The following is a 24175-nucleotide window of genomic DNA, read 5'->3' as shown; positions in this document are numbered from 1 at the left end:
ACAGAAAAATTTTGAAAGCTAATGTTCAACACCAGCGGTCGGCAACCCGTGACCCATGGGTGGCGTGTGGCCTGCGAGTCTGCGCGTTACTAAAAAACCGCTGTTCTGCACTTCAGGACGCGCATTAAATTCCCATGTTAAAAAAATATGTTACGACGGCCCGTGGAATATCGCCCTACACGAATCCTTTCTGTACTCTGTTCTTTTTCCAAACACGCCAAAATAAGTATAACTTCAATAACGGTTTCTACGGAAATTTTCTTTACTTATAGTAATCTAATGGAGTTGATTGTTGAGTAACTAAAATGCTGAAACAGGTGTCTAAACAGAAAGGCATATTGCATACACCTTTTTATAGCCGTCTTAAGGGTTGATGTAAAAAAAAACAGATGCTTCATTATGTCTAATGATAATTTTCATTGTGCTTCCTTCCAAATTAACGGATTATAAACAGAGTTCCAACGCCTATTTAACGACCTTAAGGGTTAATTTTCTTACAACCAGATATCCAACCAGGTTATATTGTTTACAACCAGAAAGCTAAATACGAATTTTCATAGACCTTGCTTCAAAATCTGCGGACTTCTAAATGAAGTTTCTACCCCTACCTACTATTTTACCATCTTAACGGTACATTATGGTGTTAAAAAAGTTCTATCATTCCCAATCAGAAAACCGATTGCTAATTTTTACACTCCTTGCTTCCAAATTAACGGTTTTTTAAATAAACTTCCATCCCCTATTAAATGACCTTACGTGTTGATTTTCCAAAAACGGTGATATAGGTGTCCTATTATTTTCCATCAGAAAGCTAAATACCAATTTTCATAGACTTTGCTTCAAAATCTGCGGACTTCTTAAGGGTAGATTTTCCATAAATTGTGTTAAAAAGTTATATTATTTCCAACCAAAAAGCCAAAACAAGTTTTTACAGTCCTTGCTTCCAAATTAACGAAGTTGGAAATAAAATTCCAATCCCCATTTAACGACGTTTAGGGATGATTTTTCAAAAAACAATGAAATAGGTGTTTAATTATTTTCTACCAAAAAGCCAAATACCGATTTTCATAGAGATTACATCAAAACTGGGAGACTTTCATACAAACCTACAACCTTTATTTAACCTACATAGGGGTTAATTTTCCTTAAACGGTAGAATTAAAGTTCCACTATATCTAACCAGTAAGGCAATGGCAACTTTCATAGTACTGGCTTTCAAATTGACTAATTTTAAAATAAAGTGTCAACCCCTATTTTACCAATTTAAGGGTTGATTTTCCAAATATGATGAAATAGATGATAATTATTTTCAATCGAAAACCCAAATACCGATTTTCAAACAGTTTATATCAAAACTGGGGGACTTTCATACAAACTTACAACCCTTATTTAACCCACATAAAGGTTGATTTTCCATAAACGGTAGAATTATAGTTCCACTCGATTTGTCTGGTCTGTCATCATCAGACCCTGATTTCCTTATAAAGGGACCACCTTTGTAATCTTATCTTTTATCCAACAAATCATCAAAATCGGTTCATAAACGACGAAGTTATCCGCGAACAAAAACAAATAAAAACATATACGGTCGAATTGGGAGACCTCCTCCTTTCTTGAAGTCTGTTAAAAATGTGCGAATTTATTAAAAAGAGAAGATATTTCGAGCTTTAACCAATATAACTTTATACATGTTAGCTTTCACCAATGATCTTTGGTAAATCCTGGTTGTCGAAAAACACTATTAGTTAAATCTTGCGTAGGTATTTTGATTGTCCCTGTAGTTTCGGGACCAGAATAGGGCTACAGTAACCCCTGCCTGTCGTAAGAGGCGACTAAAAGGGGCTTTCGGGGTTACAGGCGGCAAGAGTGGGAGCTCGAACCGCCCGGCTAGCGACCCCGGGAAGGACGACGGTATGTGTAGTCGCATTCCGTCGTATACACCAGACGGTGTGGTGACACAAAGTCACCTGGGCGGAGCCCGAAGGGGCAGTGCGCTGAGAGGACTCATATAAACCTAACAAACAAAGCAGTCGGTTAATAAAAGATTAAAATTAGCAAATCATGTATTTTTAATTATACAGTCCTGTAAGTTAATCCGTGCACAAGTAATAATAACTCAGTCATCGACAGAATGAGGCCTTAAAATAGAGAATTCTAGTAGACGTCTTTTAATTCATTTATTCTATTCTTAACTAATACTATTCTAACTCTATTCTTATCGTAGACATCTTTATAATATATGAAATATATGAATACTTTAACTTGCTGTTTTGTTCTGATTACATCTGGGTTTGATGATTTAGAGTAGAGGAATCACTCCTTATTCTTTTTTCTCATTAATACTTCTATTATATGTTTGAATCCTCTGTCTGCAAGTTCTTTTAACGTTTATGAGATTTCGGTTTAGGAACGTGTATAAGCAAATTTGTTAGGATATTTAGCGATCGTACTTGTACACATCGTCACTGCACACGTCTTATAACTTGTCATTTATTTCAATTTTATTTATAAAAGCTAAATAACTCCCTATTTTCTTCCGAGCGTTGTTACCATCGATATACTACTAATAAAGACGGTTGTTACTTTGTTAGTTTACAGTATAATGACGTTTCGCCACAAAATGACACTTGACCGCCTGATTTAACGCGACGTTCCGTTCACCGTAAAGAAACTTTGTTTTTTATTAATAAATAGCCCTTTTATCGAAAAAGTGATCAATGAAAGGCATATATAATACGTATACTAATTCATTAAAACACTTTCCCAAAAAGTGTCAAGTAGCCAATTGCTACAAGTTGGTCCCATTTAAATATGATGAGGATCAGAGCGGGTTCTGGAGACAAAATATGTAACTCCTCAACCGATGGGAATAATTGAGTTGTGTTTGAAGATATTTGGTGTAGGTTCTAATGAAATTGCAAAGCCAGTTCATCATTGACTATTTAAGGGTCTGATAATGTGGCTCGGAGACAAAATATGTAACTCCTCAACCGATGGGAATAATTGAGTTGTGTTTGAAGATATTTGGTGTAGGTTATAATGAAATTGCAAAGCCAGTTCATCATTGACTATTTAAGGGTGTGATAATGTGGCTCGGAGACAAAATATGTAACTCCTCAACCGATGGGAATAATTGAGTTATATTTGAAGATATATGGTGTAGGTTTTAATGAAATTGCAAAGCCAGTTCATCATTGACTATTTAGTTCGGTTAGGTTGGAACATATAAGACAATATAAAACTAAGCGAGCAGGGCGCGGCAGCGCCCTGCGACCGGGCGGTTCCAATCAATGTAAACTCAGACCTTACCTTCATTCATGATCACGTTTTTACAATTTTATATTGTATTAATATAAAAAGGGTGAAAAATTTTTTTAACAAAAAATACAACCGACTTCTATGTCACTACAAAGTAAAAAATAATTGAAATAAATGTTGGTTTAGTACATATTTCTGAATTTGGCGCTCATATTAGACACGCTGCTTACATCGTTATCCAACGAAATATATTGAGCGCCGACATATATTGAGCGCCGACTAAAAATCGATTGTATATAAACGATTAAAAAAAATTAATATTACGATATTATAATAAAATAACGGTAATAAAACATCGATTATAAGAAAATAATAATCGATTAAAATCGATTATTTTTTAACATCTCTACTGTCAGTGTCGTCACGTCACTTGTCAAATGTCAAATGTTTACACCGACGCATCGAGCCGGCGCACGTTTATTTCGATACGTAATACGTATCCTGTTGCTCCTTCTGACATGAGTAAGGCTGCATTCGAGGCTTCTGTTCTATCTGGAGTCTGCGCAATGATGTCTGTTGTCATACCAAAAAATATCAATAGTAACTATACCAAAGAGTACGACACAAAAATAACTCAAGTTGGTATGGCGCGCATGCGTTTTATGCAACATTATAAGTAGTAAAAAAATCATTAAAATGAGAATGAGCATACTAAATGTTGCAATGCATCTATGCGGTGTTAAATGAATATATTATTTGTGTAATATATGGAACATGGAATCAGATTTGAAAGAAAGGTTCGAGAGATCATGCCGTCTTTGCGCAGAGGAGCAAGAAGTAACTCTAATGATATTTAGCGCAGAAGCTGAAGCTATGCTTTTACATAATAAATTAAATAAGTACCTGTTAATAGAGGTATGTTTCTGTAACATAGTTATATATTTTTCATTTATAGCTATCAATTTATATAAACTTATATGTAAACAGTAATATAATGTAAGTATGTTGTGTTATTTCAGGTTGATGAAAATGATAAATTACCCAAAAATATTTGTATACAGTGCTGTACGAAACTACAAACTGTATGTGACTTTATTGACATTGCTCATAAATCTCAAGAAATACTTCTAAATCGCAGCATAGAATTAGATCAAGTTCAGGATCCATCTCCAATTGTTACCCCACATATTTTAGACCCACAGGTAAAATCAGAGCCAGAAGATACCTCTGATGATGAATCTAAGATTACATCTATGGAAATAAATGTGGATCCAATGATTGTCCTACAAAATTCCGAACCAATTTTGTCACCCAGTGTGGATGACAGTTGTCAAGCTAACAATGAAGATGTATCACATTTACATGGATTAGATGGTGTAAATGTTACTATCAAGTTAATCAAAAAGGTAGACCAAGTGAAGACTGATGACGACAAAGACAGACCTAAGCCGTTTTTGTGTAGAATTTGTGCACGAAACTTTTCTACTGAATTCGCACTAAGAAAGCATTACTGGACACATGATATAATTGATATAAATAAAGTTGATTATACTTGCAGTATTTGTAAAGAAGAATTTCCTTACAAAAATAAATTAATTGAACATTTTAAGATACATAAGACTAATGAAACAGGAGAATGCAATATCTGTGGAAGGCTGTAAGTATGTTGTTCAGTATATTATACATCTAATCATTATCGTACAGCTGATCATGGTTCTGCTGGAACTGAGATTGATATAGACCAGACTATTACTTACACCGACTATATTGGAATTCGTAGATATTGAGAAACCTTGAGTACTTTCAAACAACATTCTTTACAATAAACATTTTACATTTTTTCCAAGGTGGTAGAACCCTTTGTGGTTCGACTCCGGTGGCACCACCGCCACACCTATTTCTACCCAATAACAGCAGTGTTAAGCGCTGCTGTGTTCTGGTTTGAAGGGTGTGGTAAGGGAGACAGACTTTTCCGAGACGTTCCAGCTTAGTCCTCAGGGGTAGCGGCGCATCTGTGGCCGACCTTAGGTGGGAATATCTAATCCTATCTGGGGTTGATTACAGATGTCCATGGGCGGCAGTAGCCACTTACCATCAGGTGGACTGCATGCTCGTCTGCTTATCGCATACTATAAAAAAAAAAAAAACTTTGAACTTGATTTTTACCCACTTTGAATGACCCGATTATTTTAAAACGTGAAACAATTATCAAGAACCGATGACAATACACGATTTTAATAATTTTATCCCATTCTCATCATCAGAATTGTCAGGATTCAGGATTAAATATTTTTCTTGTGCGATTTTAGCGTGGTTTTTAAACTATATTTTTTTTATAGATACTCTTCAGTTTTAGTACTTTTTTTTTCTTTAGTCTAAGTACTATAGTGTTACTGCTATCTTTAATAATTGACTAGTTCTATGAGTGAGTAATATTTTATAAGTGATTTGTAAACAGTTTCAGAACTGCAGAAAACTTGACATCACACATGGCAATGCACTCATCAAAAGAAAATAAATTTAATTGTACAGTTTGTGGACAGACTTACGATACACTGAGCAATTTAAAGTTGCATAGTATTTCCCATAGCAGCGACCGACCATATGAGTGCCATTTTTGCCAAAAAGCTTTTAAAAGAAAACAAGACTTAAAGGTATATAATATGTTACATATTTATCTTTATATATATATTTCTTATGTGCGTGTGTATGTCACTGAACTCCTCCTAAACGACTGGACTGATATTGATGAAATTTGTTGTGTGTTCAAGGGGACTTGAGAATGGTTTAGATTCACAATTTAGTCTGTGGGAGAAGGTTTTTTAATTAATTTTTAATTCGTAAGTAGTTATAGAATCGGAAACTATGCATTTGATCGAGTGATGATCTTTAGCAAATTTGTTGTCCAAGAGCGAGGATTTGGGAGTTGGTAAAACCAATTTTCGGCAGATGGCACCACTGTCATTCCAATGCAGGTACAAATTTTCCGTTTTATGTATGTCATATTATTTCTTTAAAATGCGGGCGAAGCCGCGGGCACCACTAGTAGGTATATAATAATATACTTTGAATATAGCTCAGAGTAAATGTATATGCCATTTGATATTTTGTTCTTAGGAAATTATTTATGTGAGATTTAATAGATAATAAATAAAAATAATGAGAATGTATTATGAGTGCTGGTAGCCCTACTATATTATATATAAGCTAAGGCTATGAAACATTTCACTAATGAACCATTTTTTTTAAATCTCATTAAAACGTTGTGTTCATGAACTTATGAACTAATGATCTAAATATCAAATTACATAAACATTTAGCCTGACATATGTTTACACAATATTACATATTTAAACATGAAACTTGTATTGAAATTTTTTTTTTTTATTTTTTTTCAGTTTCATATAAATCAGCATACTGGTGTTAAACCTTATCAATGCCCATTCTGTGACAAATCTTTTACTAGTTCTGGCAACTGCTACTCGCACAGAACTCGTATGCACCCTGGGCGTCGCATGCAAAAAGTCATCCGAAATAAAAAACAAAGTGCTATTAGTACAACACAATTACCGCCTTCAAGTCCCCAACCAAAGAAAGTTGATGAGTCACAGTCAATCCAATCCGATGCAAACTCAGAGGATACACCAGCAAAACCTGCCAAATACAAATGCCCTATATGTGCCCATACATTTATGAAGAAAGATAATTTTAATGTAAGTTGTGCTTCTTTAAGTCTACTTAGTTCAAGTTGGGGTTTTTATTTTGAGTTTTGAAGATTACTTGATCCTTTGGTTAAGCAAACTTGTGCAGATTAGTATTTTTTACTGAATAGATGGTGGTAGAATTCAGTGGTTTTTAGTACACTATAGTTAATTGTAACTACACCTCTATTCCGTCTTGTGTTATTTATTTATTTTATTAATCTAATTAGAATGGCCGAGGCCACTTACACTAACTAGACAGATGTAACATACAGACAGTTATAACAACAGTATTTGCAGAAATGCAGCAAAATAATAATACACTTGAAAGAAACATTCTAAACTAATATTCAGATATGAGATATTGCATTTACAATCCACTATATATTCCTATTTCATTGCAATTGATTCTAGATGACCAATGCAAACCATACAAAGTATTTAAGCAACATTTGTATAGGTGATGACATGATTTGATGTCTCTAATATGTACATATTCTTTTTCAGTATCATATTTATCAACATACAGGTCAAAAACCATTCCATTGTACATTCTGTACGGAAAAATATGTAACAAGAAGAGGTTTACTTATCCATCACAATCAGAAACATCCAACAAAATCGCGGCCACTTGCTCTTCTATCAAGAAATGTATTATTAATGTAAATTATTAATGTAAAAATGTGTGTATAACTTTAAATTAAGGGTAGTTGGAGTAATATTAATTGGGGTAAAATGATTAAAATTATAGGCAAATATGACTATATTTTTAAAATACCTAAATTTTCATGGCATGGTGTATGATATCGGAAAGTAAATAGACCAACATTTTTAATGATTTCAGCTCAGCTCAAATTACTCCAAATAACCTTATAATGCTTAAATGTATTTATTATCACTATAGAATATTGCCTTGTTCTTTTTCAATAAACCTTCTGTCTGTGTTCTTTCATTTTCTTTCATCTATTAATTAATGATTTCAATGAATGAATTTTCGATGAATCGAGAGAAATTCCATAAAACCCTTACTATCAATAATAATATGTGAACTTTTCTAAATACGTATATTTAATCTTCGAACAAACAGTGATCGCTTAGTGGTTAAGAACCTCGGCATCTCGATCGAGGGGTATGAGGTTCAATCACAGACACACCTGATTTTTAAAATGATTTATTAGAAATTAATTATCTCTTGAAGGAAAACATCGTGAGGAAACCTGCATATCAGAGAGATTTAAAAAAAAATCTCAAAGGCATGTGAAGTCTACCAATACGCACTTGGCCAGCGCGGCGGACTAATCGAATCATAATGCCTAATCGTTCTCATTCTGAAAGGAGACCCGTGCCCAACACTGGAACGATAATGGATTGATGATGAATCTTTTTTAGAAATCAAGTTTAATAGAACCTAGAAGGCGATTTTATAAATATTCAAGGAAAAAAAACATTATTTTATTAATTAAAAAACACTCCGAGAGTAATTCTATCTTACTTATATTATCGTTCTCACCACGTAACAAATTGTTACTAACAATAAAACCGAGGTTGTCGCAAATTTGTTAAATTATGGCTCTCTGCTTTTGTTTGTTGGCTCGGCGTATATACGCCAAAGCCAGAAAAGAAAAAATCTATGGTCAAATGTCAATGACAAGCAAATGACAGTGACATTATTAATCTGACATATTGATGTCTATGAGTGTCAATTTTTATTTTCTCTCCTAATTCCTTGACGTTATTTAAAAATAAAATCGCTAAAGAAACTAAGTCAGACGTCAGTATAATATTATACGTTATACTGCAACTGTAATGCGCAGTTAAAAATATATTAGTGTAAGCTACAAAAACAATTTAAGGGTATGTATTACTTATTTTGTTTTCTCCCGCGGATTGTGAGATATGTTTTCGAACTAAACGCATTTCTTTCATATTTCATGTAATTCATGTATTTCAATTTCAGATGGCGAATGGCGAACATAGACATGTCTGGCGTATAGTATTAAGAAACTTTATTAACTCACTAAAACCACGTAACACACAAGGTAAAAATATAGGTAAGTTCCTTGTTTATAGTACCGAAGTAGCAAGTAAGTGTGGAGTTCACCTGATGGCAAACCGAGGCAAAATCTATATTAAGAGTACTTTATAAGATAAGCCACAGATTTGTTGCTACGCCTAAGGAAGTGTCTCCTTTACCACCCTTTCACAAACTAGGATAGCAGCTTCTAACACTGCTGTTATAAGACAGCAATAGGTGTGGTCTTGATGCCTTCAAAGTAGTACATGGAGTTTTACCCCCTACATTTATATTTAGTGCAGTTAATTCAAGCTGCTGAATGAATATTGAAACCAATAAAATAGTTACATTGCCAACTGGCTATATTCAGAAGTCACTACAGATTATGTTAATTTTTATATAATAAGAATTAGTTTTATTTACTGTTACCTATTCTTGTTTAACTATTATCAAATATATCAAATATTCTGTATCTATCTCTATCTCAATCTTCTAACTATAGTTAACTAAGTATAATTTGCAATATTGTATTTACATAATGCATTGTCACTTATTTGTTTAACTGCTTTGCTGTATATTGACAATTTAAAAATATGTTTACATCCAAAAACTAAACAAAATTTATCATGTTTATATATTACTTTCTCTTCTATAGATACAGATAAACATACATAACACATAGAGAAACAGTATGTCATAACTGTTAGTTATATCCAAATTTTCAGGCAAAGATTATATTGGAAATGTCTACTATGAAATTCCTGCTGACCCAAGCATTGGCAGACGGAATCCTTCTCGATGGTACGATCCCCCCAAAGGCTTAGATTTTCAAGAACCCATTCCTGCTGAATGGGAATCATGGCTTCGTAAAAGGAGGTATGACAACTAATCCTTATTTTAAAAACCATATACTTTATGCCCCATTACTTATTAAATAAAGCTGTTGTAAACAACAGTGGACTTTAAAAAACAACACGATAGGACTGGAGTGCTCAGATCAGCCACTGTTGCATTGCCACCCCTGTGGACTAAATTGGAATATTTCATGTAAGTTTTCCTTCCATATCATGCCTTTCAAACCAGATCATAGCGGTGCTCGATACTGCTATTATAATGTGTGATATAATGCCTCTGGAGTGAAACCTCAAAAGGATGCAATTTCAAATATGACAAAAAGCCATATATTCATCTCTCTTTCTAGGCAGGACCCGCCAACTGAAGAGGAAATTGCAAAGAACCTTGCTATAGCTGAAATGAAAAAAGTCAATGCTGCAAACATTGAAACTAAGAGATTAACGGACGGAGGGAGTCTGCCTGCACCAGCCGAGAGAGGTCCACAATCTTATCCGACATACTCAGAGTTCCATGGAGGGGACCCCAATGATAAATACAAAAAATAGAAAAAAATTCATCTAGAAAATATTATTTTGTAAATATGTTAGTTTAGTATTTCTTTGTAGGTATATAATGTTAAATATGTAGCAAATCCAACACGGGTCAACTTAATAAATTATTTTCTCGTTTTTGTGGTCCTTTTATTCTCGATATTATTATGTTTAACTATTCTGTCTGAGTCTACTCTGTCTCTTGCAGTGTCGTAAGTATATTGTATGAGACCCGTGGCATATTCACATTGTAATTTGATTTTACAAAAGTGTAGGACACTATATTCGAATATGTACTTTAGTGATTTGTATCCCTGGCGATCTTTCTTGTTTATTATCATATCTACCTATAAACATTTTAAGAGAATTTATATTTCGCCGATGTGTACACATTTCAGAGATTCGTATAGTCACTTTTATGGCATTTTGCCAATCCTGCCACCCTATAGTTGCACTACTGATCACTCGTGAAGCTGACAAACAAATAGCTGTTTCCGAAGATCGCCACATATCAGTTTGTCGGACTATATAAACTTATTCTCTAGGGATTTTGTTAATCGTTTTTTTTTTTCAATATAAATCGATTTCATGGAAAAATATAATTTTTAGAATAAATATTCGATTGTTGTCGAAAAACGAATACTAGCTTCACGAGGTAATGGTCGGCTGCATTGGAAATTTGACGGCGAAAGTTAATTATTTTTAGGGTTCCGTACCCAAAGGGTATAAACGGGACTCTATTACTAAGACTTCGCTGTCTGTCACTGGGCTATATCTCCGGAACCGTAATAGATAGACACAATTTTTTTTTACAGGGGATGCATAAAGGTGGCCGCTATAACAACAAATAACTAAAAATAAAATAAAGTTTAATATTAATGGAGGTCTTCATACAACAAACCGGTTTGTTTCGGAATTTTACGATCTAACTATTAAACCGTACTAGGACGGTTGAAATTTTTACAATCCGTTTGCTACTATAACTGGTATTATAATAAATACAAAGAAGAACCATAAAACATATTTTAATGTAGTTATTTTAATTTTGTTTACGTATCATTCAACATCACCTCAACGCCATCTATTTTTGTGTGATATAACTAAGTATTGTTGAAAATTTACATAATTATCATTCATCATCACTCCAACGCCATCTATTATTATGTCCTATAAATAAGTATTGCTGAAAATAATAAAAAGAATAAAAATAAGTAAAAAATATTGAATGGTGGTACGGAAGCCTCCATGTGCGAGTTCGACTCGTACTTGGCGAATTACTAATTTTTATAAAGTACCTACACAGTGTCGATATAAATGTAGCAAGTAATGTCATCTATTCGAAGTTCTGTATATAACCGATGTGTTGCATTGACAACTTATTATATGTGAACACAGATAGCGTTAGTAGTAACGTCTGGACTCTGGGCGTTGACTTCTTATATGGACCCCCTTTTACATTCAACCAATTATTTATTTTTAGTATTTGTTGTTATAGTGGCTAACGTTATAAATATATAAATTGTATAAAAATCAAGTGTACCTATATATATTACGGTTCAAGAGATAGAGCCCTGTGACAGACGGATAGATAGCGGAGGCTTAGTAATAGGATTCGGAATTTACCCTTTCTGTACGGAACCCTAAAAACGGTCGTCGCGAAATTTGCTCAATTATAATTTAATGTTATAAGATAAAAAATTAGATTCTATTAAGGTGCACGGGTCGCAAACAAAGAGGATCGATTTATTAAAAATCGATTATTATTTCATATCCTTATATTTAATTTCTTTATTTCCCTAAAAAGTTGATACTGACTTGTAAATTAGTTTACGCCAACCGTTTGAGCTGGATTTTCGCATACACGAAATGTGTTTTTAGTGTTGAAAGGTTTTTAATATAAATTTATTCATTGAAGGTTTATTGCCCCCAACAGGCAAATATAATATGTTTGCGTTTCCCAAAATTTAAACGCCACCTTTTGGGTCTTTATTCTCAGTCAATTAATCATAGGGAAAGAAACCGTTCAAATAAAAAGCGAAAAGTACCTTTCGGATCTTGTACTTGTGTCGGGTTTCGTGGGATAAATAAATTCATTTACTTAATTGGCAAAAATATTTTTAAATTTATAGATATTTGTCAAAGACGGAAAGACAAAGTTATCTTTTCGGTGCTAAATGAAGAACCACGCACACGCTCGTTAAAATACAGACGTGCTAAATTATTAAATAAATGCCACTTGCAATAAAATTATTTCATATCTTCCATGTTTAGGAAGAAAACCTAACGTTTAATAATTGCATACCAAGTACGTAATACCACGTAGGTACCAATAAATAAGGGTGTGTTACGAAAAATCTAAAATAGCAACCGACAATAATTAAGGTAATATTCAGACACCTAAGTGTCTTAACTTAAAAATTGAAACTTACAATTTTAATTTTATTAGTAAAATATAAGATTTTAACAGATAATTACAGGAAAAGACTGCCACCGCCTCGGCAAAGCTGTACCTACCTACCTATAATGCCTATAGCTAAAAACAAAAAGGAAATTTGTACTTCCATTTTTAAAAATATCTTAACCGTTTTAAAAATCAAGGTCAGTAGTATTAACTTGTACTATTTTATAAATAATTATTACAGAATATGTATGTAATAATAAAACTAGGGTTGCTTGAACATGACCCTTAGAAATAGATGGAAATAATTAAATAATTGGAATAATTCAAACGGGGCACCATCAAACTGAAATCTTGCAATGATGAACTCTATATTTATAAGCCACTCGGCTAACAAAAGCTCAATTAAATAGTAGAAAATATGCGAAAATGCTATAAAAGTAATCCGATGTCTAGACTTATGAGTAGCTAGAGATATAAATGAAATTATTGCCACGAGATTTCGAAGCATACTTGACTAGTCGCTTTTTTCCGACTGAGTTGCAAATATTAGCTAGGTACTTATCTTAAGCTAAGTAGGAATTATTTATGATACTACAAACTAATAGACATACATAACCATAATAATTCTAACCATGGGATGTGCAATATTTAAAAAAATATAGTTTTGTAATAAATAGGTAAAAATACTAATAACAACAGTGAAGGTGTTTGAATCCTTTGTGGATCGACTCCGGCGGCACCACCGCCACACCTATTTCAGCGTAATAACAGCAATATTTAGTGTTGCTGTGTTCTGGTTTGAAGGGTGTGGTAAGAGATACACTGGTACTTCTTCGAGGCACTTCAGATTTGTCCTCAAGGGTGGCGGTGCATCCGTTGCCGACCTCAGGTAGGAAACTAAACATATTTAGGGTTGATTACAAATAATTAGCCACATACCTACCAAGAGGTAGACTGCATGCTCGTCAGCTACTCCTGTATTCTAAAAAAATGTAGATTTCAAAATTCACTTATTTATTAATGTAGCTTTTGATACTTATAGCATATAAAAGGTGGAAAATAAATTTATTTATTCGAGTAACAGCATTCTCGCAGTAATATGCAAATCAATCTGCTCGTCTGTTATTTCAATTGTATGTTGTTTTAATAATACATATAATAAATGATTAAAATATTACATTGTTAAAAGTAGCTACAACCAACTACTCTACATTATGGAGGGTGTTTGTCGTGATATAACAATTTATTCGTTTATGTCGTCAGTGCATGCATACTCGTCAATCACAAAGCGATAATATTGATAAGTTGTTTCTTACGATGCGATGCTGGGAAGTTTCCACTAAAATATATTGTCAGTCTTCATGAATCGTGATATTCGGGAACATTTATTGATATATAGTAAGAGACAGAGATGTTGCATGAATGGATGATGTAATAATGTAGGCCATAAGTAGTAGTCCACATAAAGTAATTTTCCATTGAGTCTCATATAGTTTGAATTAATTTGAGCGACAATTGTTTTAGTCGTTAGCTAAATCTGATCGCGGACACACCTATCTGTTGTTATATTTTTAAAGAAGTCCCGGGTTCGAATATAGTCGAAATATAAATCAAATATAAGGTCAGCAACAACAAATATATTTTGTTTTCACACTGTACCATATTACTCACATCAATGAGTTTATTATTAATATACAGCCATTTTATGCTTTATAGATATTGTAATTTATGAATCAATAATTTCAATCAACTCTATTGTTTACTTAAAGATAATTTATAGTGAAAATAATATCATTAAATATATATGGGCTGACCCTATATAGAAAGCAATTATGATAAATATCTTCGTGGGATAAATTTAGCTCGATCTCGTTTGCGCTATTTTTTTTTTATTTCTTATTCCATATTAGTGATATCATTATTATATGTTAACTTCTTTAAACAGTTTAAGTCAGATTATGAGACTAGATACAATAAGTCTATTTAGATAAGATACGACTAGTTCTAGGTAAGTTCATTTTTGATTTTTCCGGAACGTTATCTGTGTGCATACTTCACTTACTGGGTTAAACGAGAACTTAGTAAATAACAGTTAAAAACAATATATATTCCTTAGCTAGTATTCAACCACGGTTTCGCTTACATGTTTTAGAATTAAGCAAGCCGTAAAGATTAGGCTTTTCCTTCTGGTATATCTAACTTATTTTCATTACCTTTTCTGTACAGGTTTTCGACCTACCTAATGCTACATATGGTCATGCTATAGGTTCCAAAACAAAATTATTCCATTATCACCAAAACTCGTTCCACATCTCACATACCTGTCTAAGTAGTTTATTTTTAAAAAGAAACCATATTTTCTTTTTTTAGCCCCTATTCCATATATTAGGTATCTCTGTCTATTCAAAAATCAGCCTAAAGCCTAAAGGTTATGCGTTAAAAATTAATTCAGAAAAGAAGTCCTTTGTATTTTTTTATATAGAGATTACGATACAACGCCTTAGCTAATCACAAAAAATATTTAATTAATTTAACTCATTAAACATGCAATAACTGTTATCTTGACGAACGACTATATAAGGAGCTGCGTGAAGTTTCACTATGCACTTAGAGAACTTACGTTAGTTACGTACTGGATATACGAACCGACATATTCATTATATCTCTCAGATTCGAACATTTATTCGCAATTACATATTAATCTTTACTTTACTTTACTTTATAAAAGGTGGGTTAAGCAGAAATAACTTTTTGCTTCGTGATTTCGTTATTTAAATTAATTTATTTATTACATTTATATACGAATTTTAATTATAAAATTTACGTGTCCAAATTAAGCTAAAAATAAATATTTGTAAAAAATATTTTTCTGAAAATCAGTGGTCGTGGCTATCCCTGATAGAGGTTGAGTAACTAAGTTTTTTCAATTATCTTCAGTCGGTGTACCCTTTTGTTCATAATAGTTATTCAATTTCAAAGTTGTTGAAATAAACATGTAGTTGTCACTTGAGTAGTACATCACGTTTTTGAAATTTTGTTTCTAAAGTTAAAAACGAAACATGGAATATCTTTTTTATTGATATCCAGCAATTTTTTTACTTATTTTAAATTATTTACAGATATTTCATCCAACATGACTAACGGAAAAATCTCATCGAAAGAAATTTTCGCACTTGAAGACAAGCATGGTTGCCGAAATTACGCACCCATTCCGGTGGCATTATGTCGCGGCGAAGGTAAGTAAAAATAAATACATATTTTTTTATTTTCACGCGTACGTTTACAATAACAATGATCCTAAATTCTGGTTTATTGTAACTCAAACTATTTTATAATATTTGTAAAAAATTACATATAGATATATGACGACTATTGCCTAATGACGTGGTAAAATTACTTTATGTATTTGGGGGCGATAAATTGTAAGATAAGACAGTGACGTCACTTCATCACACTGTAAACTATTTTTATACAAGCTAAGCCTGTTCCGATTCAGTTGGTATTATTTATAGGTACCATAGCTACCGTCCACGGAAACGGAAACGTACCTAGATAAAGTAGGATGTAAGGTTCCTATGGGAATTTTAGAACCAGACTTTTGTATGGTTCATTTATTGGTAGGCCTGCCCCTCCAGCCCAGACGGTTTAGCGGATTTTAACATACGGAGTGTTGTTAGATTCGTCTAAATTTTCGCAGTCGGTTTTTTGTTTTCATAATAATAACTAGTTATTTCAATTTATTAAAAAATACCCAAAGCTGTAAAATACGAGCTTTAAAAATTAGAACATAAGTTATTTGTCAATAAAATTAGAGATTCGTAGTAATTTAATAAATATTTTCAAATATATTCGTTAAGAGTATCCACATCATATGTAATTTTGACATAGCAACCACGGAACAATAATGTTAGTTATTATTCCGAGATAGCAACGTTATGATTGCCAGTGGCGCCTCTGCCATATCTATACACAGAAAAGTTTGTGGGACTATATTATACAGATTGATTGCCGCTTTTATGACGAATAGCTACGAATTGCATTCGCCATTGCATTATTGTGAGATTCAGTGGCGGATTTACCAGTAGGCTGAGTAGGCTTCAGCCTAGGGCGGCAGATTTTTGAGGCGGCAAATTTGGGGACCGAATTTTTTTTTTGCTACCTCATAGAAATCAAAAAGATTTTTGCATGACGGTTTTCTGGTCTTCTGATGCCTTACAGATAGAATTCTGCAACAAATGTTGCCGATGACTTTGTTTTCTGACTTGTCATTGCATCCAACCAGTTCGCCGCTCCCAACCAGTAATCGGCCTCTGTATCCTCTACCCACACTTTTTATGAGTGAAGAGAGCGAAATAGCAGAAAATGTATTTTATATATTTTCCTCTTCTTACTATCAACCCATAACTGCTTGTCCTACTACTGGTTGGAGCATGCGAAATGAATGGTTTGTATATAATTTTGTGATATAAATTCGAATATAGTAAATAATTTAGCGAACAATTTGACCGATTTTAATCTTATGTATCAACTATTATGTGTTGAACATGCACTAACTTTAAAAAATTCAATTAGAATTACAAAAAAACCTTGAACAATGATAGAGGGATAGTCAGATAATCTTAAGTAAAAAAAAATTTTTTTCTCTGAATGCGGTGTTTTTTTAACTCTAGAATGTTATCACCATATTCTCAAATCCAATAACTGTGTGAGTTACCCTGGTTACTCGGGTTACCCGAACAAATCGATGCGAAAAACGAAAACAACATCGAAACAAAAGAAAATTAGCCATGTACGAAATTTACGCTTACTTATAAATTTACTGTAAAACCAGGAATTTTACGCTTGCAAAAAATACTGCATCGTGATTAAAGACGTTCTCTGTTCTATGTTGTGTGGAGTTAGTAAATGAAATTTACACACAATGAAATTTGCACACATTAATACATGATTGAGTTTTGATTAGCTCAAAAATATACCTAAAAATTATTTTATAGCACTCTGTGCACGGCTGCTGCCTCGCTGCGCTCGTGCGCTAACTTCGCGCCGTGCAAAAATAGGCTACTTTGGCCACGCGTATCGTAATGTACTATTATGTGGAATTTCAACAAAATTTTTGGATAAAAAAAAATGTAAGACATGACAATTGTAGAAGCAGGGGCGGCAAAAACTGTACAGCCTAGACCTTATTTTTTTTTTAATCCGCCACTGGTGAGAGTATGTACACTTTTTAAATCATCACTTCTAATCAGGGCACTTTTCAAATGAGGTTTAGTGAAGGAAGGTACCTACGGGTTATTTTTAAACCATCGATAAGACTTTACTTATCTGCCAAAATATATCTATACAAAAACATTACGTGCGCAATAACAATCTACCCAAAATAATATATAAATAGATGAACGATATATTTAAGTAGGTATGGAAAGAGTTATAAATATTTCACGATAACCTTTTAACCTCCTTGGATGGTTGGAAACCGCCGAACTATATCTTATTTTATCATTGTTTTGAATGTTAACTTATTGTTATTATTGCACAAGATAAATAATGTCTGATAGAAAGTATTACGAAAAGATGTATGTTACTCAATATATTATGTTACCGATAGAGGGTGGGGATTAATAATAGTAAAGTATCAATTTAAGATATAATACTTAACTGCTTTTCATAGCAACAGTAGCTTATACCAGTTAACAGTGCTACTCATAGCAGTTAAGTATTATATTTTATGAATGTTTTCGAATATGTGAATCATCGAAATTCTAAAGCAAGCTTCAAAGTTGTCGTGATGTTGGACTCCCGTTACCAACCAAATGTTAATATGTAGGCACTTTCTTGAGTAATTGTTGATTGATTGAATGAGAAATTTTGAGTGATTTTTGAATTATTATTACTATAACTAAATTTCTATAACTATTCCTACGGCTGTCGACAAACAACAGCAACATTGTAGGATGCTGAACAAATAGACCTCGTTTTCTAAGTTAAAAAAATACAAATTATTATCATTTGTCTTTTTAATACAGGAATATTTGTATGGGACGTGGAAGGCAAGAAGTATTATGACTTTTTGAGCGCATACTCAGCTGTGAACCAAGGACATTGTCACCCCAGAATCGTAAAAGTACTACAAGAACAGGCTGCAAAACTTACTCTAGTTTCCAGGTTAGTTCTTTTAGTAATTCTCTTCTACTTGTTTAAAGATTTCTTTTAAAATGCCGTTTATGTCGCCACGTGTAATTGAAACGTAGGTATATTTTAATATACCTATACCCACTTAGAAATACCCTAATATTTTAACTATAGATTACTTACAATAATTATATCACATTGAGTAACAAAATAAATGTTATTTAGGTAGATTTTTAGACATTTCACCGATATAGCGAGTTACCAAGAAACTTAACTTTTATGTCTATAGGTGGCAATTTTGATTATAGCTACGGTGTATTTTTCAGGGCATACTACTCAGATACGCTATGTGTGTACGAGAAGTACATGACAGATCTCTTTGGCTACGACCGCCTATTGCCCATGAACACCGGCGTAGAGGGTGGCGAGAGCGCATGCAAAATCGCCCGCAAGTGGGGATATGACGTCAAGAAAATTCCGCCCAATCAAGCCAAAGTAAATATATAATATATTAGTTAATATAAATACTTTTTAACATTTTATTTAAATATTTCACTAATAAAAATACAGTAGTAGTCGTTAGTAATATACTCGTAGCTCCAAACGGTTCGTGTAACACCTACCTTCTGTGTCGCTTACTTAGCTCGCGAACTTATAGATTGGACTCTTTTTAAATAGCTTAACCAAAAAATATTTGAAACTGCAATGAGCTTATGGCCATAACTAGGAAATAACAAAAACTAATTTAATTTTATACAGAGATCACTACCATTGATATTTTTATTTCAGATCCTGTTCGCGGAAGGCAACTTCTGGGGTAGAACAATGTCAGCTATTTCAGCGTCTTCAGACCCCTCATGCTATGAAGGTTTTGGTCCCTACATGCCATGCTTTGAACTGATTCCTTACAACAATATTCCAGCATTAGAGGTACCTACATGTTCAGTAATATAGGCTTAGATTAGAATATAGTAAGTATTTCTTTGTTTCGATGCATTACAATTCTAAGAGAATAGTTAAATAAGCAGTTATTTACCTACGTATAAAAATAGTTTAATTCTTTGCTACATTATTCTCTTTCAGCACCCCCACGAGTATTTATGACTTAGCAGAAATCTAGTAGATTCGTGTTAGTTAAAATAGTCCTCTCTAAAATAAAACATTATTTACAGAAAGCACTACAAGACCCCACAGTGGCTGCATACATGGTGGAGCCTATTCAAGGCGAAGCCGGTACCTTGATTCCCGATGAGGGTTACCTCAGGAAGGTTCGGGAGCTCTGTACCAAGTACAATGTCCTGTGGATCGCTGACGAGGTGCAGACTGGTCTAGGTATTATTGATACTATTTAGAACTTAATTCACTTCATCATTATCAACCTCATCTTTGTCAAAAGTGATTATGTATATTATCGTTCTTAGCTAATTACAGGGATTTAAATATAGGTACCTAACAATAGTTGAGTTTATTATTATGCAATAAACTTATCATTTTTATCATAACGTGTGAAGTTTTGCAAACATTCAGATGTAGGTATGTAGGCAGGGTGTTAATTACCATTTAGATTAGGTATTTGTTTTCATAAGTATTTTTACTATCTGACATATTTTTACAACCTTTCAACAAGACAAACATGATGTATTTTTAATCTTATTGGAATTATTCCATTGTAGCGTATATTTTTGGCGCCTTACAAGTCTGTATGGTATTGAGTTAAAGAATTAAACGGCGTTTTCACAGTTAAATGCTGTTTACAGCCAAACAAGCAAGAACGCTGTAGAGTAGCACCTACCTTACGTATAATTACAATAAGAGGAAAGACATGTTTTAAAACAAAATTGCTACCTTAAAAAATGGAGGTAAACACGAACTTGTTTCATCCCCTATAATTTTGTATAAGTTTTTCATGTCCCTTATTTCGCCTTCGCTCTACAATTATATCAAATCATTGTTTAAAATATTTAAAATTCCTCAGGTCGCACCGGTAGGCTGCTGGCCGTGGACTACGAGGGAGTGAGGCCGGACATTCTTATCCTCGCGAAGGCGCTCAGTGGCGGTACCATGCCCATCTCGGCGATTTTGGCCAACAACAATGTTATGGATGTAAGTTTTCATACTTCGTAAGAATGTTGCATTTATTTAACATTACTTACCAATGTAGGACTAGCCACATAGTCGATGTGGCCATGCGCGTAACCCGCGTAGCTTTAGCTTTGTTAAAGGGTGGAGAAAAACAGTGGCGCAGCCTAAGTCGCCCTATAGAAAGTCATCAAAGGGGGGTCTGGGATAAATAGAATCTCTTTGTTGGCGAAAACAAAGAAATATATTTTCTCGGTAAGAAAGGATCCGGGTAACGTTTTTCGAGTGCATAATTATGTACTTAGGTATACCTCATTCTTTGGCGCACCCTGAAACGGCATGGCGTATTTGAACATAAGATGTTGTTTGATTATTCTACGTTGTGGGAATCTGTATAGAGTATATTTATCAGTCGGGTTTTTGTTTTTGAAATAATCCTCTAGTTAGATTAATAGCACGTGTACAAGTGTTTTCTCATCGACTGTAAACAGTCCGTAACGATGTTTGTACATTTGGTTAAGAAAAATCATATTCATGTGCTATTTCCAAAAATTCAATGTTCTTTATTGTTCAATCAAATAACAATGGGACTTTAAATACTTTTGTATTAAAGACATAATATGTAATTATGCACATTTCATACATTATTTACACACCATATTCATTTAATTTAAATACAGTATTAAACCTTAAGAATTTTGTTCATAGCAAATGTACAACTATAATAATAAAAATAATATTGTAAGAGTAAAAAAAAACTATCATGTCCAAATCCCAAAGTTACCAACTCGAACTTGTGTTCGTTCTATAATTGTGTCTATGACCACAATTGACCTCAGTTCAATCAGTTCTACGATAAGTTACGTATAAACTTGGCGATGATTTTCATAACAAATATATTTATTATGTAAATAACATCAAACGTCTAGTATTCAGGAAACACAACACAATAATACGAGATTACTTATCAAGTTCATGTAATAAAATCGCTACTGACTTGTATTAGCTATTTTTGTTTATCTCGTATGCTATCACTTATCTATCTTTGACGAGTTTATTAGCATGATAAATGATAACTTACCATTTTACATAGGTAGGTACTTATTTTATTATATCAAATCAAATAACTTTATTGTGGAACATAGGTTTAAAAACATATGTGTACATTGCGTAATTGTCCGCCATATTCCGGCCTCATGGGCATACAATATTATTAAAGAAAATTATAATTACTATTAATATTATCATTAAATATTAAACATTAACGGACTCACTCATTTAAAGTCTATCTAATGACTACGCGAGGTGTTTGGAATTTTGGATAGCCAAATCCGAAATTAAGCAACTATAATAAATAGCAAAATTGCTGAAACAATAATACCAATAGCAATAACAAAATACAGGTCTGTGAGCAAAAAAGATGAAAGGCAATTTTAATCAATACAGAATGTGCATTCTTAATTTCTTAGATTTTTTAATATATTTCTCAAGCAGCGAATTGAACAAGTTTATTTAGAAAAAAAACATCCTGTTATATTGCGTCATTGGATATTATCGTTTAGGCCCCTATACATGGGCCAAACTTTGCGAAGCAATTATAAATGACAAACTAACGAAAAAGCTCACTTAACTAGCTATTAATGTACTTATATTTTTACAGGTCATCAAACCGGGAACGCATGGATCGACATATGGAGGCAACCCATTAGCGTGTGCGGTGGCCCTTGAGTCCATGAAGGTCAGTAGGTGTACTAAATCTAAATGTAACCAGTTAGCAATATAAACTTATAATTAATTATAAGGTAATGTTATGATGAGATGGGGTAAAGTCGGAAAGGGTGTCATCCTATGTAAGTAAACAATATGAACAGTGTAAAGTAACGTAATGGCTTATCCTACAGGTCTTAATTGAAGAGAAACTTCCTGAGAATGCTGCTAAAATGGGCGAGATATTGCGCGAGGAGCTGCATAAAATCCCGAAGAACATGGTCACCGCTGTCCGAGGCAAAGGACTTATGTTCGCTATCGACATACACGAAAGTAAGTAACGACAAACTCGTAACAAGAATCGTTATTACAGATTCTCTATAACTTGAATCCTAGCATTGTCTTATCATGGCTTTGTGTACCTACTTATCGTTAGAGGTCATCCACAGTCGAAGGGTACAGTACATTATGAGGTTGATGTATTTTTATGTGATAAGAATAAATTTTCCACCAAAAATCTGTGAAAAATGGTTACTTACGCTTCCTGGTAGAGATTGGATAATAGCGTGAGTTTAAGCCGCCCGGGCGAAGGATAGATAGTGGCATAAAGTGAGTAGCGCCGGAGTTGAATTCGCTGCTCCTTATTGAGAAATTACTCGGCGATAAAACAAGGTCATCTATAAAATCTGTCCAATATTTGTCAGCAAAAACAATAAAAAATACGAAAAAGCTTGATAAAAACTACATTGTTTTAATATTTTTCAAACACAAAAATAGATGACAATGACAATTTCAATTGTCAAAGCTGGTTCCATTTTGCTTGTTAGGAGTAAGTAATCTTTACTAATATATGGTTGTAGGTATCCCCGCGTACGACGTGGTGCTGCGGCTGCGCGACGCGGGGCTGCTGGCCAAGACCACGCACGGCCAGACCGTGCGCCTCGCGCCGCCGCTCGTCATCACCGAGGAGCAGGTGCGCGCCGGCGCCCGCATCATACAGAAGACAATCGAAAGCTTCAAGCAGTAAATTGCGTGCGCTAAAGGGAAGGGCGGATGGGAGCTTCGGAGATTTGGGTGTCAAATAGGCATAGATATATTGGTCAGTAATTTTTAAGCAAATAGGCGACTCGGTAAGACATTGACTAATCGTTGTCATATGACTTTTATGTGCTAAGTTTACAATAAAATCGTGTAATTTATTAATAAATCTAACCATAGACAAGGTCTATGTAATTGACACATGAGCCTGCGAGGCGCAAAATAAGAAGAATATAGCAATAGCTCTGACGGCAACTAAAGTACAGTCATTACCGGTCACATTGTACCCGGTTGTACCGCCTTAAAATAAGATTGCAATGCGATGAAATATCGATGACTTCTATTACGCCACCCTTCTCGTTGGCACGATGTTAAATGCCTTATTGAAGACATATACGACTCGTATACCTACTCTTGTTATAATATCTGTATCTCATTTTTATTATTATAAATATATTTT

At 33.6% G+C, this 24175-nt stretch overlaps 3 protein-coding genes across 4 annotated transcripts; all 3 read left to right on the top strand.

Annotated features, from left to right (window-relative positions):
- The first annotated feature begins 3699 nt into the window (after positions 1-3699).
- Positions 3700-7909, top strand: LOC140752032 (uncharacterized). Its single transcript, XM_073086195.1, has 5 exons — positions 3700-4173; positions 4278-4915; positions 5717-5912; positions 6657-6971; positions 7467-7909. The coding sequence occupies exons 1-5, from the start codon at positions 4033-4035 to the stop codon at positions 7623-7625; spliced, it is 1449 nt and encodes a 482-aa protein (XP_072942296.1). The 5' UTR covers positions 3700-4032; the 3' UTR covers positions 7626-7909.
- A 743-nt stretch (positions 7910-8652) lies between these two features.
- LOC140748867 (NADH dehydrogenase [ubiquinone] 1 alpha subcomplex assembly factor 2) lies at positions 8653-10496 on the top strand. The gene is made up of 4 exons (XM_073081742.1): positions 8653-8813; positions 8917-9010; positions 9699-9849; positions 10175-10496. Exons 2-4 carry the CDS (start codon positions 8917-8919, stop codon positions 10371-10373), a joined length of 444 nt encoding a protein of 147 aa, XP_072937843.1. The 5' UTR covers positions 8653-8813; the 3' UTR covers positions 10374-10496.
- A 3742-nt stretch (positions 10497-14238) lies between these two features.
- On the top strand, positions 14239-24105 carry Oat (Ornithine aminotransferase precursor). 2 transcript variants are annotated; one of them, XM_073086189.1, is made up of 10 exons: positions 14239-14380; positions 15879-15995; positions 18786-18924; positions 19218-19386; positions 19681-19821; positions 20064-20223; positions 20867-20994; positions 22631-22708; positions 22872-23010; positions 23538-24105. In XM_073086189.1, exons 2-10 carry the CDS (start codon positions 15893-15895, stop codon positions 23702-23704), a joined length of 1224 nt encoding a protein of 407 aa, XP_072942290.1. In that variant the 5' UTR covers positions 14239-14380; positions 15879-15892; the 3' UTR covers positions 23705-24105. The 2 variants fall into 2 exon arrangements, with proteins under 2 accessions (XP_072942290.1, XP_072942295.1); XM_073086194.1 differs by lacking the exon at positions 14239-14380 and adding an exon at positions 15348-15487.
- Positions 24106-24175: the final 70 nt, after the last annotated feature.

Source organism: Epargyreus clarus, unplaced genomic scaffold, assembly GCF_041222505.1.
Source record: "Epargyreus clarus isolate Ecla_fem2 unplaced genomic scaffold, WU_Ecla_fem_2.2 ptg000003l, whole genome shotgun sequence".
Lineage (NCBI taxonomy): Eukaryota > Metazoa > Arthropoda > Insecta > Lepidoptera > Hesperiidae > Epargyreus > Epargyreus clarus.
The sequence above is the reverse complement of the archived record's forward strand: the minus strand, read 5'-3'. Positions and strand labels throughout refer to the sequence as shown.